Source organism: Hyalella azteca, unplaced genomic scaffold (genome assembly GCF_000764305.2).
Source record: "Hyalella azteca isolate HAZT.00-mixed unplaced genomic scaffold, Hazt_2.0.2 contig12717, whole genome shotgun sequence".
Taxonomy (NCBI): Eukaryota; Metazoa; Arthropoda; class Malacostraca; order Amphipoda; family Hyalellidae; genus Hyalella; species Hyalella azteca.
Genome location: NW_025942667.1, coordinates 4,529 through 23,429, shown reverse-complemented (window position 1 = coordinate 23,429; position 18,901 = coordinate 4,529). Strand labels below are relative to the sequence as shown.

The following is an 18,901-nucleotide window of genomic DNA, read 5'->3' as shown; positions in this document are numbered from 1 at the left end:
GACAATTCGGTCTGAATTCGAATGCCTGTCTGCGAGGAGCCTTGTTAATAAATAACTGTAATCAATATATATGATGCATGAATATATGATGAAGCATAGTTGAAAAGTTAACAAAAGCTAACTATTTATCGCATTTTTTTTGGCATGTGCCATGCAACGAACTAGGCGTATTGATAAGGTCGTATTTTTAAAACGTTGTTAGATATTTTTGTTTTCTCATATTGTTTTTTTCCATGCTATTTCATTGCATATAGCATAGTTCTGTTCCAAAATTTATCGTCCTTCGACGAGTGGCCGTTCGACCGAAGGCTGGTTCGATGCAAGGCCTAGATATGATTGTCCAAAAGTGTTGAAGGCTACGTTCCGGAAGGCATGAATCATGATGGTCCATTACATCCAGGGCAGTGGTGGTCTTCTTCAAGCGACCCGATACATGGACGTTTTCAAACTGCCTTTAGTTCAAACAAACGTAAATAAAAGAAGAAGATTAAGTCTTCCGACACTCCGGACTCAAACGAAGGCCTGGGCCGCCGCCTAGCGTGAAATCCTGAAACGCTGCGGTTGGCTAGATTGGCCTACTGTGGCCCTAGAGTGAGTACTGAGTACTGAGTACTGAGTAGAGGTAGCTAGCCTGTTAGGTAGTACTGAGGTAGACTGTAGACTTGAGGGTTGAGGCTGCAGCTTAGATTGGAGTCTGACGTTCCATCTCGGCATAAAAAAAGGAAATTCGTCCGTTCATATCGCAAGCAGCGAATAGTGGACAAAATTGCCTACTCTTGATGCCCCATGGCATAGGCCTAGCCCACAATCCGCATTCTCGTGAATTAGGATTTTAGGAGTTAGGACCGACTAATTACGCTTGATCTTGTATTATTGAGGGCTTTGAGGCCGTATGAGGCGTAGCCTGACAAATTAAAAATTGTAGGCTCAAGTTAATGGAAACATTCATGACTTCTATAAAGTATAAGCAAATTTTTTTTCAGAAATCTACTAATTTAAACTGTTTGAACTTTTGTAGGCAGAAGGCTGAAGCAAGCTGAAAGCGCAAAGACCTTATCATTAAAAAACTAAATTCACATCATAGATAAAAACGTAAATTGACAAAAGCTTATGCAGGGCATAAGCATAATGCACCTTTGCACGTTTTTGCACCTATTGTTCTACAGCAGTCGGCCTAGTCGCAGTCAGTGCAAATTGTGCAATGTGCATTCACTGCATTGAGTGCAGTGACTGCACACAAGTGACACAACACAGGCCACAGCCAGACAGCCTGACAGACACAGAATACCTAGGCTAGGCAAAAATTGCGTCCATCGACCATCATCAGTCCTCAGTGACTCCTCACTCCTCAAACTCCTCACCTTGCCAGGGACGGGATGCCGGCCTTCATCATCATGCCATTTACTGGCATAATGGCATTTAGTGATGATGGAGTGGAGCTTCAGCTGCTGACCTGCCTTGGGGCTTGGGCTTGCCGGCTTGGCTGCTTGGGCCTTGATCTGCTTATACAAGTCATCTTGGCTCTTACTCTTAGCCTCTTGAGCCCTCTTTGAGGGCCATAGTGACAAACCAGAAATTTTTTAGAATCAGTTCTTTATTACCAAGTTACCAACTACCAAGTAGGTGGCATACGTATAGCAAAACAAGTTATTAGTCATGGACAATAGACTTGATCAATAATAATATAGGCCTATGTTTAAAAACTATATATATATATATATATATATACAGGGTGGAATTCTAGAAATGGAGGTTCACTTATAAAAAAGCTTTCCACCCAAGGTGGAATGCTTTCCTTAGATACAGTGCTCTGCCAGGTGAGCAGTGTCTCCAACTTTATGCAAGTGTGCAAAATTTCACATTGATAGGATAAGTAGAACTTTAGAAGTGTATTAAATTTTGATTACAAGATTCGTAGCAGACGAACAGACTGTTACAGACAAGCAAGAAGTGAAGTTAAAGAGAAGTGTAAAAATCCCCACTGCCTAGGCCCTAGTATTCCCCCACACATATCAAACAGCATACCTACTGACATGGTGACTGCAAGAAACTAGAGTTCAGACTTGTATGACTAATTGAATTAGGCTACTATGTAGTATGTAATTAGCTATGACAAAACAACAAAAATAGTTGAATATTAATTTTATACATATTTTAAAAATGGAAGCTTGTTAAGTTTTTATTAATTTCAGTTGTATAAAGAGTTACTAAAAATATTGTATATATCAAATTATAATTTTGAAAATAACTTGTATATAACTGTAACTGAAATCAACTTGCTGTGGCTGAAATGCTTTTGTTAATGAGATATGAATCATATGATTGCATTGGCTAAAGGTTCTTCCATTGCCTCAAAAACCTGCTTAGCATTCTTGTTGATTGCCTTTGTGTGCAGGTGCAGGCCGTGCAGCTGTGTTGCCAGTTATTGTTTGGCTGCCTCAACATACATTTGCTAAATAACAAAGTTGACGAGTTTCTTTGCGTCTGTCACTTGTGCTCACTACCACTTGATTTTTTCTTCCTGGTCAAGACCTGTTATGACACTGACTCTGACTCAGTGTCTTTGTCTGCATTGCGTGTTATTACGCTGTGAGATGCCAGGTCATTGATTGCTAGCGGCTCCACATGCAACCCAAAATAGCCTGGCAACAAATTACAGTGGAGTAGCTACTACCACCAGCTACTGTGAACCTTACCATTTTTGACATTGGTGCCCAGCCCATCCACCTTTGAGCTGCAATGTGCTAGGGGACTGTTTTTTTAGACTTTGAGAGAAATGAATATTTATATGAAGCTTGAAACTACAGTGCAATAAATTGTTCATAAATATATAATAGACCAATTAACTTTCTTCTTTAACTTCTTACTCTTAACTCAAACTTTCCTACGTATATAGCCTTTGCTATAATATCCTCTATACCTGAGCTTGTTTTCTCTTCTCCTCCTAACAAAAACAAATCAAATGAATATGTGATGTGTGGCAGGCTGGCAGCTAGCTCATATAAATGCCTTACTAATGAAAGTCCTTTTCAGGGTCACCACACCCCAAACCCAACTCCCCTCATCTACATAAAGGCTTTCACAGATATCAAGTTCCAAAGTTAATTCAAGGAAGAAAAAGAAGTTATGAAAAGTTGATAAGCTCCTAGGATTGTTGTATTTTTATCTGTTATTTCTATAATTGCACAATTTGTGCACCTGGGTACCCAGTTTACTACTAACTACTGCATCAATGGCAAGAAAATTACCACTTCAAATGTTCATCTCTATTAGGGCAAGTTTATCATGCCGTTTATTTGGTAAGTTTTACTAGAGTGGCTTTCCCATAATTTATATTATCTTTTATAAATTAATCATGTCTGCAATGCTATGGATCTGCCAGTGCTAGATAATTTCTAGTTTTTCTTTATCATTTCTATTGAAAGCTTGCAAAATTGGTACTGTCCTGTGGTAATGTGAAGACTTGAAGTAAAGATTAGGTGAAGCCCATGAAAACAACATACAAATCTGGATTATCAGGCAGAAATTTTCAAGAAAATGAAGAAATGCAAGTGAAAACAATCATGTCATAGGTTAATTTTAGAAATTGTCACCATTCATTTTTATAGAACAGAAATTAGGCAAGGGTTTTAAAAATAAGTAATATTGTCCAATGTCATGTACTTTTTTGTCTCTTTCATGACAGCTTATGCCTGATTTTCCAGTTTGGACAACAAATATCTATGTACTAGAATATATTTAGGGCAAAGCCATTGTTTGCTTGACAGTTTGAAAACTAAATAAATTTGGTAACTATTGTGACTGCTTTTCATGTCATGCCATTGTACTGAGCTTGGCAATTGTTTTGCTAAGATCAGGTTTTCAGGCAGCCCAAAAATGTATCCAGAATTATTGAGAATTTAATGCCCGAATGAGCTAAACCTTCAAGATTTCCTGCCTAAAATATGCACCTATACATAAATTGGTTAGAGATATTTAAAGAGAAATGTGTTGACATCCTCTGAAGACTTTGATGCTGATGTGTTGCTAAAGATCTTCAGATATTTTAGTTTGGATTACCATATATACGGGATTGAAAAATATGGGTGGAGGAAATCTAAAAAATAAATCCCCCTCACACTAAAAAAAATGCATTTTGAAAGAGTTGTCAGGGGATCGATGGATATGACCTTTACAAATGGAATGATATGTCTCTCAATGTTTTAGCACATTAACTGGATGAAGAGTACCCCCCGTTTTCTGTTTTCTATGAATTTCATGTTTTCTTTCATTTTTCAAAAAATTTACAGGAGCAAAAAGGTTGTAGATTTCTATTTAACATATGTGTAACAAGTTTTGAAATGATTCGTCCATAAATGAAAAAGTTTTTGTTACTGAAATGCTCCCCTTAAGTTTAGGTAATTCCAGCAAAATATTCTCAATCATACTTGCAACATGTTTGGACTCAAAGCCTGATCTTGGCAATATTATTGCCTAATTAAGAAGAATGTTTTACATTTTGGGTCAACAGTAATAAATGGTAATGAACTAAATAGGATGTGATACATATCAAACCAGCTTTTAAACTTCTATGTGGAAAACTCAAAATATAAAAATGCTCCAATTCAATATTATATTTTTCCTTTACAATGTTGTCATCAGTAACATTGATCCGTAATTTTTTAGATTTTATTTTTTCTGACACAAGAAGACTAAGCTGCAAAATTTCATGTTCCACAACAAATGTGATCATTAAACTAATATGCTTAAATTCATTCAAAAGACATGACTATAGGGCTTTGATTAAATTTGATTTTGTTGAATTTGATTAAATATGATAGTTTTCCAATCTTCTTAAAAATTATCTACCACTTTAAATTTAATGGTGCATCTATTCTATAGGTAATTGTATTGCACGAGAGTGTAGACTGCATTCAAGAATGCCAGAATATTGAAAGCACAAATATCTTCAAATGTAACTATTTACTGGCTCATGAAATGCCTCTTGTTAGACAATTTATTTTTGGTCATTCCTAGTATTTGAATAGCAATAAAAAATTTTCTTCTGCTGTAGCTATGGTCAGTTATATAGATGCATCTTTAGGTAACTTTTTCAGTTGCAGATTTGGACTCATTATAATGTTATTTATTTGAACAAATTAGTTCTGGCACTTGAGGTGCATTCTCCTATGAATAGTCCCTTAGTAGATGGGCAGATCCCTATCTGGTATAAATATGAAATTGCATTTTTAGCAGAAATCTCATTAATGCAACAAAGTATTTAATTACTCCTGATACTGGATGTTGGTACTTTTCTATAACTTTGAGTAATGCACAAGTAATTTATACAAGTGTATTTCTATTCAATTTTTTCTAAATTAAAGCTTTTTTTTTTCTTACTTGCACAGGCTATGTAGCTATTCATTTTACCTCACATGCTATTTTATTTCCCAGGCTCCTCTGCAATGAAAAGACAAGCAAGTGTTCCTCCAAGTATCAATGATGATGGCAAGTCTCACAATTCAGCGGCACGGCAATTTCAAGATGACAAGTTTGATGCTAAAGCAGTTGAAAATATGATAAGGACCTCATCCAAGAAAGACATGGTGAGCACTGAACAACTACCCTGGTGACACTGAAAATAAAATCTCCGTTTCAGGCAAAAAGTGTTCATTATATATTCTGATGATTCTCACAAAAAAAATGATTCATCTTCAATTTCCTCTTCTTTTGATGAATCATAACTTGAGTGACAGCTGTTGTATGGGGCAATCCTGTGAGCTCCATGTTTACCTGATCTATATAGAGATGCTAATTGTTTCTCAAAATAGAAAACTTATTTTGACCAACAAACACTGTAGAATTTTAATCTTCAGTTTTAAATAATTTCTTGTAAAAATACATGGGATATAGGTATTAGTCTCTTATTTAGGATGAGGGTTAGTCCAATTAATTAAAATTAACTGAGATTTGAAACTATCAGGATAGCAGGGAAGACAAGTTGATGATGGGAAACATGATTTCCAATATAGGATAATGTGTAATGTAAGTAAACTCTCAGAATCTTGTTAATTTTTATTTCGAGCATCATTAGGTTAAGCTGCTAGTTGTTCATTTCTTGGATCTGGAACACTCAGAGTTGTGCAGTCATGTGCTGCTACATACATGTGTCTAATTTCTTCACTAATGTCTGTTAAAATTTTAAATTCATAATTGCTATTTAAATTCAATAACATATAAAGTTCATCTATGTGTTTTTTAAACAAAAGATCTACTTACATATTATCTTTGATAATGCAATTGTATTTATTCATATAATTTGTGCAGCCCATAGACATGACCAACCCATATGAGAAGAAGAAGGTGCAGTGCTTGCTGTGCAGATATCAGCTCAAGCTGGACTACAAAAACATGAAACTCTTATCGCAGTTTGTGTCCTCGTTCACCGGTAACATTTATGAGAAGCACATCACGGGCTTGTGTCAGGAGCAACAGGACAGACTTGTCAAGGAGATTGTCAAGAGCAGAAATGCTGGCAAGTACCATTACCATAAAATTTACTCGTTCTTCTATTTCTGGTACAAATTATCTGCCTCCTGTTAATGAATTCCTCGTAAAACTTTTTTAAATGTAATAGTGAATTTTATTGCCTACAAAATGTTCAGCTATTACAGAGTTGCGCCTGAAATACTTTAAGCTACATTTGCAAAAGTCTTTCACATTAATATTTCATTTTCTTTAAAATCTACTCTCGAAGTTGCAGTATTTTAGTTAGCTTCAGCAGATTAATTAGAAACACATTACATAGATAATATTGCTTCTTATTGTGTTGCTTCCCCAAGTTGTGTTGCTAATATTTTTGATGATCATATACCAAACCTTCTACTACTACTACCACCTGATACTGTTAAGTAGACTACGTACCTAGTCCTCTAAAGTTCTGTTTTAGAATTTTCCCGTAAAGTGTTTGCCAAGACCAACTACAATGCTAATAACTGATACACATTTTTTGGAACATATTTTTTGGAAGTGCATATTTTAGCAGCAGGGTTGAGGGAGTAAAGCCCAAAATGAGCTTAAAGTGGCATTTCTGTTTCAGGATTCATGCCCCACGTGTTCAAGAAGGTGGAATTCTTCAGAGATCCTAAATTGTTTGACCCCAACAACCCCATGAAGCCTCATCCTCACTGAACGCTAACCGTCGCTATTTACTGTACAGCTTGCTAAGTATAAGTGATCAGACGAAATTTTCGTTTTCGTTGCCTTTTTAAAAGCATGTTTTGGGATAAGAGATAATTCTCCACGTTTCGTGGAGAATTTGGATTTGTTTAGTTAGTTAGTGTACGGAGTAATTATGCGCCGAAACGAACGTACGAATTTTAATTGCGTTGATGAGAAGAGTGATGCACTCTCAGTGTTTCTATTGAAGTTGGGGACTCCCTCTAAGCCAGCAACGTATTAATGAGCTGTAGGCATGCATTATTATTCGCTTCTCACGTTCACAACTATTTGTAGATTTAATGCCTCATGAATATTAAAAAAATGAATTTTTGGGGTTTTACTTATATTGTGCAAAATGTCAGTAAGAACATGATAATGTCTTTGCAAGATGGAAAGAATCATTGTTGAGAATATTGCAAATGTTGATCTTAGGCTCGTGGTCGCTGCACATTACTAAGCGATCAGACAAGACAATTTCCTGAGGCCGGCTGCTGGCTAGAAATAGTCGATCTCACTACGTCTGTGATGTTATATGCACTTGTTATTCGTGAGGCGTCGTGTCCCAAACCCTCCGAACCTTAACTGACCTGAGGCTGATAGAAACACGATAGCAGAGTCAATTGTCTTCTTATGATTGATCATGTTTATCTTAAATTATTTGTCAAGCTAGGATAAAAACTTTATGGAATAATACCCTACCCGGTCAACTCTCGTTAGATAATTTTGATACTTTCGAAAATTTTTACCCTGGGCCAATCTTCTAAACCAGTGATTCCCAAACTTTTTCAGGCTGGCGCCCCCTTTGGCTCCCTAGTGAATTTCTAGCGCCCCCCACAGACACATATAAAATCATGCACCTCTTTCTATAAAATTTATTACGCTGCAATTTTAAAAGATATAGGACTATAGGTTATAAACACGAATGTGTATTTCACAAATAGAAAGAGCTAAACATCACCGTTGCTGAGGTTAGGTATTTAAATACTAAATTTCGTTCAAATCTGTTCAGTAGTTTGGAAGAAATTTCTCGATTAGTGCGAATTTAAGCACGTATTGCTGTTTAAATCAGGAATGAAACTCGCGTACGAAAGCACAGTCGAAAAAATTTTCACGAGCTAAACATCACCGTTCGGGAGTTATAGGACTGTAAATTCAAAATTTCGTCCGAATCTGTTCAGTAGTTCGGAAGAAATTCCTCGATCACTGTGAATTTCGGCCCGTATTTCGCAAAAACAATTGAAGGCAAAATTCAACAAATTTTCACGAGCTTTAAATTATCGTAAGGTCCTAATGAATACGTGTACCAAGTTTCATCGAGTTAAGTTCATTAGTTTGAGAGATATTCCTTGATCATTGAATTTGGAAATTGGCCGTGAGACCGGCCGCGAGTCCGGCCGTTAATTGGTCGGAGACGTAAACCCAGGAGAAGTTAAAAAATATAACACAGTACTCACTGCAGTGAGTGACAGAGCGCACTTTCTCGTCGACGAAAACGTGAAGTCACGGACGGACAGACAGACGGACGGGCATCGCGAGCACAATAGGGCATTTTTTCCAAAATGAGAAAATGCGCTAAAAACAGATCTGGGTGAAAAAAAAAAACTTTCGATGGGAGTCATGTGCTGCACGTGTTGTGTACAAATCGTCAAACAAACGTTCGAACTTCTGACTTCGACTTCGGACTGCCGCCCCCTCTATCGCCCCCCTATCACCCTCTTCTTCTTTACCGCCCCCCAAAATATTTCCATCGCCCCTAGGGGGGCGATATCGCCCACTTTGGGAACCACTGTTCTAAACCAAAAACCTAGTTAAACACAAGGCTGGAAACATTTAATAACCGCAGTAAACGTTCATATGATGCATTTATGAACTTGCAGTGTTATTATATGTTAACGAAGACACGCACACTTGACATGAACACCGCCATCCTGTAGGAAATTCCTTGTGATATTGAATATTTTGGATTACGCGAATTTATACAGTGTAAAGTGAGTGCACTCTATTAAGGGGCTGTTGTGAAGGCTCGACCGTGTGGCGTAAGGAATTAGTATGCAGGTCGAACACTACTTTTTATGAATTTAAAAAATGAGTTATTATTTACCGTTATGGAAAGTTTGGATGGACATTGCATCGTTTTGGGGATTTTTTAAGCTCCCGCAAACGCGTTGTTTTCTTTTTGAAAGAATATAATGAATACTAACAGCACTTTATTAGTCAGGTTTCATGACTTGAAACTAAGCTTGGGGCTTCTCAGGGGTTTTATCTCCCCACATCCAGCGTGTGAGAGCCTTGAGACCCTTGCCAGTGACAGCGCTGACTTCCAGCACCGTAATCTGCTGACGGCAGTACTGCTTCAGGTCTGACAGGCGGAGGACGTTGAGTAGCTCCTTGGTGTCCCGGGGCAGCGGCCGGTCTACTTTGTTCAACACGATCGCCACCTGCTCACAAATCACGAATTCTCTTGCGAAAATAATAGGATAACTTTACGTGCTTTCACCGAAAAAAAACTGCACACCGATGCGTTAGTAGTCATTATATGCAAATGTTCTAGAAAATGTATACAACATTTCAGTGGCCATGCGCCATGTTTATCGGCAATGTTATTCATGCCGCATCCAATTCTTCGAAGTACTTTCTTAACTTGAACGGAATTCATCACGATCCATCAACCATTCATGACAAATCAAATATCCATTACAAGCTCTCACGTACCATTAAATTTTTTCAGCCTACTTGTTATCAGCAATGAAACTTCACCGAGATGGAAATAATTTTGCGCTAGGTAGCAGTGCGCTTTTTTTGATACGAGTATTATGCATTGTTTGAAATTCAAACGTATTTGAGGTACTTACGTCCCAACGTTGTAGGAACTAGTTTATCTTGGCTGAAGGTATCGCTAAATAGCGAGTGAAATCTGGCGTAGCATTAGTGGAAACACTATTTTTTTTTAAATCCTAGTTGAATTTGAATAGAATCTTTTGAAAAACCTCTTTATTTGCATACAAATATAAAATAATTCATAGATAACAAGTTTTAAATCATTTGCCCAACATTAAATTAGCCATTTCACAGTTTACACTCAACAAAAGTTCCCTCCTTATTTTTAAGAAAACTAAAAAAATTAAAAGCTAAAGCAATTATTATCTAAAGCCAGGCCAACGTGTTAACAAAACCAAGACTGAGTGTGGGATAGCGTGTGTGCTGTAAAACTGATACAAAATAATAAAAACGATCACAGCACCATAGAAAAGAGTTCATTTATACACTACCGTACACAATTGTGACTACAGGACCAAGCGAAGAATTGCATAGAAGTAAGTTTAATGCGTTTGTGACCAAAGAAAGAAAGCAAAATCGTTACATAAAAATTACATAAATCTCATGCATATGAAGCGAAAATTCAAAGAGCCAAAATGTAAGGTCAATTGAAACATAAATATACCACACCAGGGTTAATCATGAATTCTTAAGTCTTAAAAAGCTCAACTGCATTCACAGTTTCGCAACATACCCAACAATGGCTACTAAATTGATATGGTGTGCACTTATATTCACAGCCGGCGCATGGAAGTCCTATTTTGATGAAGTTCTCACCAGAATCTTTTCTCAGTTTCAAAATGTCCTGAAACGAATATTGTGCCACGTTGTATCTGCGATGGATAAACAAGTTCGTGGTAACCAAACACAGGGTCGCGGTTATTTGAACTCAAATCCTTCAGTCCTAATGTATCTTTACCAACAGGTTTTACCACCCGCATCAACAAAAACATGTCCTATGCATTGCGATTATAGAATTATCGCCATTGAGTATATGAAAACGGTTGTAAATCAGGGAACCGAATTCTTATTTCAATGGACACGAGCTCTAGGCCAGCGTCGCTCTCTTGCCAGTAGCTGCGATGGCCGAGCCAGTCCTCGTAGCTCCGCTGAAAGTGCGGTGTAGAGCTTCGTATTTCTCACGCTCACTCGCACTAACACTCGGCCGCACCTCCCCCAACGCTGACAGTATGTGCGACATCGAAACTGAAACTGGGCGCTTCTTATCAGCTTGGTCTCTAAAACTTTTCTCCGCGTAATTCCCGCAGGATGCAAGGGAATTGGGCACAGGTTCCTTCACGACGACGTCGACAGGTTTGGGGCTGATGGGGACATTGTGGATGCTGTCATAGCATTCGACAGATCCCGCTTCAAGATTCCCTACTTCTTTTATTTTATCATCAGAAACAGTATGTGGATCACCATGAGTACTTTCACTCAATTTCCCTACAGGACTCGGAACAGGAGTCTCGTAAGCACTCGAGATGACTCCTCTGTCGAGCTCGTCGCCGATCAGCTCCCGCACAGCCGCTATTTGCGCGGTGGTGAGTAGGCTCTGCAAGTCTGCTCCTGAGAAGTGCGACGTGAGACTGGCGACGCGTTGCCAGTCGACTGGGGCTGACAGCTCCAGCGTCGTCGACAGGGTTGCCAAGATTTCAGCTCTTTCTTCTTCAGATGGCAATGGGCAGTAAATGTATTTCTCAAGACGACCTAAAAAGGAAACCAATTAAAATCGACAGAAATGTGTATGGGATTTAATTATCCCGAAGCTAATTATTGAAATTCAAGAGTTGGTACAAATTGAACTAATTATATGATCGGTAATGAATGCAGGACTACAAATGAGATCCTATTTCACGGTTTTGTATTTTCCTATTATAAAATAACAAATTTTAGTTTTATTATGAAGCACAACTCTCTGATAATTCTAAAGTTTTCTAAATAAAATCAAGTTTCACGCATCGCTCAAATGTTTTATATGGCAAACAATATGGGTGTGTACGAGCAGGAACACGAAAAATATTTTACAAGGTCTATCAGATCGTGATCTGCTCACTAGATGGCAACACCAGATGGTCGAGCATTTCTTCATGAACAGGAACTAAATATTGCATCCAATGTAGAACATGCGACGCGGATATGATGTAATCCTAGCATCACATAACAAGGAGTACTCAATGAAGGTGGAATTCTCCAGTAGAACATTTGAATCGTTGTATTTTGTAATTTTATATCGAAACATTTCTTCGTAAGGGTTGTGTAGATCTTAACTAGTTGAATGATGCAGACTTATTAGAAAGAATATACATTGAAAGCTTGTTGAATCTTAAAACCCGAGCAATACTTTACGAGTGAGCGGAACTGATTTGGAACGGAACAGTAGAACTCCACCTTGCGGCGTGAGTGACAAATGGTAGATCTGTTCTACCTAGAATTCCCCCCTTTACCCAAGCACCCCGTAACAAGAATGCCACCTTAGTGCGGTCACCTGGTCTGAGGAGCGCAGGGTCAATAAGGTCTGGCCTGCAGGTGGCGGCCATGACCCACACTCCAGTCCTGGACTCTGCGCCGTCTAGCTGCGTCAGGAGCTGGTTTACGACGCGGTCCGTGACGCCGGTGCTGTCATGGCCGCGGCACGGCGCCAGCGCGTCGAACTCGTCGAAGAACAGCAGACATGGAGCACATCCAGACGCTCTGCAATACACAAACTTTGAAACAATGCACCTTGATTTACGTTTACAATATTTACTGCATTAATTCCGAGTTTGTCCATATATTATTGTAAATAGCATCGATATTCACAGAGATTTTTAACCTGTATTAGGGTTTCACATTTCTTAGGAATTTACTTTCACAGTACATTTCAGAACGAATAATTTGTTTAACGTATGGAACGGCGCAACTAATTTCACGAAGACTGAACTTTGTATAGACTCTGAAGAACTACTATTTGCGGCTTATAGCATATTTTTCGTCGTCCTCTCCAGCTCATAGTAAGCTAGAATGCATCCTGCACCCAGCTCAGTCCGCGAGCACTAGATCATACGATATTCTTGCTTGTATTGAGAGACCAATCACGATATTACGAATCAACGTACCTGTTAAATATTTCGCGGACATTTTCTTCGCTTTGTCCGATGTATTTAGAGAGCAGCTCCGGACCCTGAAATAAAATTCACAATAAAAACGAAACCATATAAAACAGCCAATGAAATTCCAAGCAATTTAAGACGCTGAAAACAAATAATCAACAAAAATCAAATTCATGAAGATGAAATTAAAACGCTGCAAATCTTAATGCAAATTTGAATGTTATACGTGTTTAGGTTTAAAAAATCCCAAACTATATCTATAAAACTATTTCTAACACATCTTGGCATTTTTTAAAATGGACAGCTTCAAATTATTAGCGCAGTGTCAAAAAAAAAAAAAGATTACCATGGTAGTTTCAATACCTTGACCGTGATGAAGTTGATGTTAGCCACACGCGCAATATGATGAGCGAGTCGCGTTTTGCCGCATCCCGGCGGACCGTACAACAACAACCCCGTGACGAGTGCGGACGGACATTGAGCGAAGAGTTGCGGGTACACCGCTGGCCAGCACAGACACTCGTACAACAGCTCCCGCGCGTCGCGCAGCCCGCCAATCGCAGTCGACTCCTGCTGCCCTGCCGAGCGCTTGCCGCGTACGTCTGGCAAGCAAGTCTATAGTTAATTAGGATGTCTGCTATCTAATATGCAATCAAAGCATCACGAGGTGCATTAAATATGCTCTTGGAAATACGCAAGACTTTTCATGCACGTTTTAAACCTGGTGAAAATGTATTATCGCAAGTTTCACAAATTATCTAAGTTTTTAATCATGCAGACACCGTGTGACACAAATATTAACAAAGGATTTCAATAATTTTCTACAATAAGTGAATTATTCGTCTCTTGAATGTTTTGAATAATTTTTCACTTTAACGCGAGAATTAAATCTTGATGTAATTGAATAATTCACTATACTATAATGAAAAAAACAAGATAAGTAACAATTTGGCTTTCACACTAATTCTTCAGCTTTGGTTCCGACAAAAGAGAAATGATTGACTTGGTCATTCTTTAAATCCACTAATTATTATTTCAAAATCACTAAGACATGTTCACCGTTTCTAGTCACTAGAAAAACATTATCTGTTCATCAAACACACTTACGTAGTTATAGTCTATATAGTGAATAATAAAGTTACGATATAATGTCTCATATGAACAAGAACACAAAGAGCAGAGAGCCCGAGTAATACTATTGTTAAAACCTCGAAAGTAATTCAACTCTAACAGCTTGACTCCTACCCTTGTAAGCCAGCGGCGTATAGTCCTCAGCAGCGGCGGCGACAAGCTCCTCTGTCAACAGCTCGCGCAGAGACGGCAGTCCTTGCTCTCCAAGTGAAATTTCCTTCACCGTGAACGAGGATGCGCTTTTATGATTTATGTCATCAAGAGAGCGCATTGACCGATGACACCAGCGGCTGCTTTCCACAGTTCCCGTCGAATAAGAAAGGCATTTATCTTCCAGCAACAATGCGGTTCTTAGAGACAAGTTCGCTAAGTCTGGCAATTTGTAGCCTTCGGTGATTTTCAACAGCTTGGCGTCGTCTAAAAAAGAAAGGTTCTCAGGGGTGAGTGACTGCAAGGCACGAATGTGATGAGAAGTGGAAGCGCCAAGACGTTTTATCAGCATCTTTTTGAGTATTTGCAGACGATTTTCAGGTAATAGAGAAGGTAATGTTAGACTAATCGGAAAAAGATCAGGTCGACCTTGCTCAGATAAACGCTGGTCTACAGCTGAGCGGCTCACGCATGTCCCTATGACGTAAACGTTGCCCAGTCTCCCTTCACGCTCGAGATTCGTGATTTCGTTAGAAGATTTGACGAAATTCAAGAAGCTTTGAACAGCGCATGCCAGCTGGTAATGGTGATCAGCAACAGGCCCGGCGTTTTCGTCAGAGTTCCGTAATGGACAAAGCGAGTCGATATCATCCAAGACGACCAAACTTGGACGCAGAAGTGACGCCGTATGAGCGACGTCAAGAAGACGCTTCTCAACGGCCTCGGCTTTCTTACCAATGAATTTTTTTAAGGACACAATCTTACAGTAAACTCGGTAATTGAGACCAGCAAAGTCGCGACCTAACTTTTCAACAAGCGTCGTCTTGCCACTAGCAGATTCTCCTTGCAATAAAGCGAAAATTGGCTCCTTGAAGCGACTTGACGATAACCCCAAAAAACGTGTTACTCGTTTCCGCAAAGTATCAGCAAAAACTGCGTCACCTACGAAGTCGAATATAGGCTGCGACAAATCACGTTCACAATCACTGAGTGGCGGCGATCGAGGTACAGATACAAATTCTTTGCTCAGCTGGCATGTAACGTGAATATTCAACAAATCAACAGTGGAGCGAGTGAGCATAAGCGGTGCATCACCGCCTCGGAGAAGCACCAAAACTTCAAGTGGCCCCGTAGGTAGCACAATGGTATACAAGCTGCCATGATTAATGATCGTGTCACAGAGATCACAGGCTTCTTTGAACATTTGTTTCACGGTGCTGCTCACGCGCACAAGCTCTTCTTGTAGCAACTTTCGGCCTGAATGCACGTCAATGAGAAGAGGCCCTGAACGGAATGGAAGGGTTCCAGTCTTCATCAGTATTAGACTAGGAGAAGCCAGACATAAAATTCTCCGTATCGAGTTGGGCACAACGGCAAAATGCCCAGCAACAAAGCTATTCGAGAGAACATAGTCTAAAAATTCAACATCAACTGTTTTTTGAGCGTTTTCAAGAACCATCACCATCACATAAAATGATTTGGAAGTATCATTTTTTGGTTTGCTTGTCTGCCCTGACGGACCTTTTTCGTCCTTGTCAAGTTTTGAGGGCATAGCGAGTTGTATCATTGCAGGAAAGAAAGAATGCTTATTGAAGGGGGTGTCGTAAACGGCATCAGTGCTAACAACAACCACAGAAGAGAAGGGATGAGAGCGAGACATTAGCGGATAGTCGAGCGGAGGTAGGACTCTCAACAACTTGGTAATTTTGGCCGAAGGTGTGTCTACAATAGTTTGGTTCATTCGAATCAAATTATAAAGCACGCACTTCGTCAATGAAGTTAACAGGGAATCACATTTCAACTTATTTTCGTTACTCATTGCAGTTGTTTCGTATAGGGGAAGAGAGGGATTTGCATTAGGGAGATCCGAAGAAGAAAACTGAAGAGACTGAGATGGTAGTCTTTCAGGCGCATGTTCAGATCCAGGGGGGACAACTTCCACGTAAGTGAGAGGCAGCAAAAGTCCGCTCACTGCAGCCGGCGATACACGTAGCACAGACATGGTTACGCATGAACCTCCTTCGAGCCAGAGAGGGAACCGTGCGCCAGGAACCACTATTCTCACTTGCTCTAAAAATTCCAGTTGCACCATATCAATATTCAAACACAAATTCTCCCAGTCGCTGGCACACGATACTGAAACACAAACACGCTCACAAGCAGAAGGTGAGGGCAGCTGCTTTAATATCACGAGCTCTTGTTCTCCAACACTGAAACCGTTCATTGAGAGCAGCTTATCACATACGATGATAGCCGGCTCTTCGTTGCCCTTCGTCACATGACTCTCACCGGCCCACGACACCAAGCACTCATGCCCTGACTTGTCCGAGAATGAGAACACGTGGACAGTACAGGGAGCGATGCTCCTTAGGAGTGTCTGAGGGAGGCTTATGAAACAGTTCCTTCTGGGTGCGCTCCTGACGGCGACCGTGGTAGAGAGGTACGGGATGCCCATTAATTTATTTTGCCTCAGTGATCATGACAAAAATTTAAATGTTTATTGTTATTCCTAATGTCTCTGAAGAATAAAAAAAAGAAATGCATGAAAAATCTTTAGCAGTAAAGTAAAGCCTAGTCTGCAATGGCAATTAAAAGTTAATAATTATTATACAGATTTGAGTATAATTATACTCTTAAAAGACTGTGCAATAAAAAGCAAAGCAAATTGTGACATAAACACTCTAGGTACTTAGATAGGTGAAGCTCCTTCCAGTCTCAACAAGTACTAACTACTCAATTGGTGCATAATAAAGTTTGAAATAATGTGACCGAAAATTTTACAGAAATTAAGCCTTGCTGTTCTGACTGTGCTGCTACAGTAACATTACTTGATATCAAGTGCCAGGTTTTAAAAGGTGCATGCAGCAAGTAGGTACCGAGTTGATGTAGGGTACCTGAGCTTTCTGAGTTCGAGGATGAGCGAGTAATGGCATGAGGAGCAGTGTTGCGCTAGCAAGTTGGCTCATGTTTGCAGCATCAATGACATAGAGCAGTTTTCGTACCCCGCAATAGTAACTGCTCCACAGCTCTGCCATGCTCCCTCCTACGACAGACATAACACTTATTTCATGGATAACCCATTTACATTACTACACATTTATGTTAAGTCGGTGGGTATTTATGACTCAATTAACTAGTACCTATGTAAAAAGGGGAAAGCAAGGTATTATGTATGAAAGGCTTTCCAAAGAAACCTTGTGAGCCATTATTATTTCAAGCACAAATGTGCTTGGAATACAAAGATTAATATGCTCTTGGTATTTGAATTTACATCTATATTAATATAGGTATTTAAACTTTAAACAACCTAAAATATGTTCAATAAACAGTTTACATAATATGTTATGCAACAAGTTGCTTACCCAGTTCTCTAACAATAATTTCTGGGTTAGGCCTGTGTTTTTCAGGTGGAGGTCTTTGTAAGGTTGTGATGTTAACACCAGTAGTAGGTACTGTGCTGTGAGCAGAGGCAGCTCCACCACTTGGGTTTTCACTGCGGCTTTTACTTGGATTCAGCACATTTTTATGATCTTGGTGCAATTTTCTAAGCAGCAAAGTTTTGCCACTACCTTCAGGTCCAATACAGAGTAGCATTTGGGACATTTGGGTCATATCTGTTGTATAAATAATCACAGAGGAGAATAATTAACAATGAATAAGTTATTGTCATAACATGAATCATGGTTGGTAAAAAAAAAACTTTATTGTAAATTCAGGTTTGACAGGAGCTCACTTTTTAAGCATGTAAATTAAATAAAAAAGTTAAAAAAATCTAAACTCTAAATTTGAAATATTTGTAATTAAACCTACTACTACCGTCAAGTGAAAAAAAGATGTTGTTACCATGGTAATGGCCACCACTACAACAGAAACAAATGGCAGCAAAACAAAATAATAAAAGTTGGCCAAAATGCCTGGGGTGACGTTGGCCACTGAGGTGACTTTGGCCAATGTTTATTATTTAGTTTTTCTGCCATTTATTTCTGTTGCAGTGGTGGCCAAAGTCACCCCACTTGACGGGACGATTAAGAATTTCTTGTGAAAAAAAGATGTTGTTACCATGGTAATGGCCACCACTACAACAGAAACAAATGGCAGCAAAACAAAATAATAAAAGTTGGCCAAAATGCCTGAAAAAAAATCATGAAAAAATAAAAAAATCATTGATTTTTTATTTTTTTTTTTATTTAAAAAAAATCAAAAAAATCACCAACCCTGCTTGTGGATTGATTATGCAAGTAGTAGTAGTAGTAGTACCTAGTAGATTTACTAGCGCTTCAGATAGCTATCTATTTCGCGCTGGAGGTGAGATCTTCAGTTACGTCAAAGATGTCTCATCATGTCTGGTCTCTTCTGTCTTCAAGGCTTATAGCCTGGTCCATTTTAGGCGCAGGGGCTGGGCAGTAGATTCCCTGCTCATGGAGCGAGGGTCCCCTCCGACTTCATGTATCAACTCCAGCACTAGTTTAGTAAGGCCTGGTCTAGGTGATGGGACGGTGCACTTATAGTCT

At 39.1% G+C, this 18,901-nt stretch overlaps 3 protein-coding genes across 3 annotated transcripts; 1 reads left to right on the top strand and 2 right to left on the bottom strand.

Moving 5' to 3' along the window:
• Positions 1-517: 517 nt before the first annotated feature.
• Positions 518-7,226, top strand: LOC108682747 (28S ribosomal protein S18c, mitochondrial). The gene is made up of 5 exons (XM_018171983.2): positions 518-591; positions 3,034-3,299; positions 5,434-5,585; positions 6,307-6,514; positions 7,079-7,226. Exons 2-5 carry the CDS (start codon positions 3,233-3,235, stop codon positions 7,168-7,170), a joined length of 519 nt encoding a protein of 172 aa, XP_018027472.1. The 5' UTR covers positions 518-591; positions 3,034-3,232; the 3' UTR covers positions 7,171-7,226.
• Positions 7,227-8,998: 1,772 nt separating this feature from the next.
• On the bottom strand, positions 8,999-18,078 carry LOC108682745 (ADP-ribosylation factor-like protein 16). The gene is made up of 3 exons (XM_018171982.2): positions 17,753-18,078; positions 17,285-17,433; positions 8,999-9,638 (listed from the first exon to the last, which is right to left on the bottom strand). Exons 1-3 carry the CDS (start codon positions 18,000-18,002, stop codon positions 9,435-9,437), a joined length of 603 nt encoding a protein of 200 aa, XP_018027471.1. The 5' UTR covers positions 18,003-18,078; the 3' UTR covers positions 8,999-9,434.
• Positions 10,840-16,894, bottom strand: LOC108682744 (peroxisome biogenesis factor 1). The gene is made up of 5 exons (XM_018171981.2): positions 14,355-16,894; positions 13,473-13,711; positions 13,116-13,180; positions 12,506-12,711; positions 10,840-11,727 (listed from the first exon to the last, which is right to left on the bottom strand). Exons 1-5 carry the CDS (start codon positions 16,843-16,845, stop codon positions 11,066-11,068), a joined length of 3,663 nt encoding a protein of 1,220 aa, XP_018027470.1. The 5' UTR covers positions 16,846-16,894; the 3' UTR covers positions 10,840-11,065.
• Positions 18,079-18,901: the final 823 nt, after the last annotated feature.

Excerpts from the sequence above, each read along its gene's own strand:
- LOC108682747 (XM_018171983.2), top strand. The coding sequence starts at position 3,233 with ATGGCAAGAAAATTACCACTTCAAATGTTCATCTCTATTAGGGCAAGT. Across the intron at positions 3,300-5,433 it reads TTTATCATGCCGTTTATTTG|GCTCCTCTGCAATGAAAAGA; the intron begins GTAAGTTTTACT and ends TTTATTTCCCAG. Across the intron at positions 6,515-7,078 it reads TGTCAAGAGCAGAAATGCTG|GATTCATGCCCCACGTGTTC; the intron begins GCAAGTACCATT and ends TTTCTGTTTCAG.
- LOC108682744 (XM_018171981.2), bottom strand. The coding sequence starts at position 16,845 with ATGGGCATCCCGTACCTCTCTACCACGGTCGCCGTCAGGAGCGCACCC. Across the intron at positions 13,712-14,354 it reads TACGCCGCTGGCTTACAAGG|ACGTACGCGGCAAGCGCTCG; the intron begins GTAGGAGTCAAG and ends CTTGCTTGCCAG. Across the intron at positions 13,181-13,472 it reads TCAACTTCATCACGGTCAAG|GGTCCGGAGCTGCTCTCTAA; the intron begins GTATTGAAACTA and ends ATTTTATTTCAG.
- LOC108682745 (XM_018171982.2), bottom strand. The coding sequence starts at position 18,002 with ATGACCCAAATGTCCCAAATGCTACTCTGTATTGGACCTGAAGGTAGT. Across the intron at positions 17,434-17,752 it reads AATTATTGTTAGAGAACTGG|GAGGGAGCATGGCAGAGCTG; the intron begins GTAAGCAACTTG and ends TGTCTGTCGTAG. Across the intron at positions 9,639-17,284 it reads CTCGAACTCAGAAAGCTCAG|GTGGCGATCGTGTTGAACAA; the intron begins GTACCCTACATC and ends ATTTGTGAGCAG.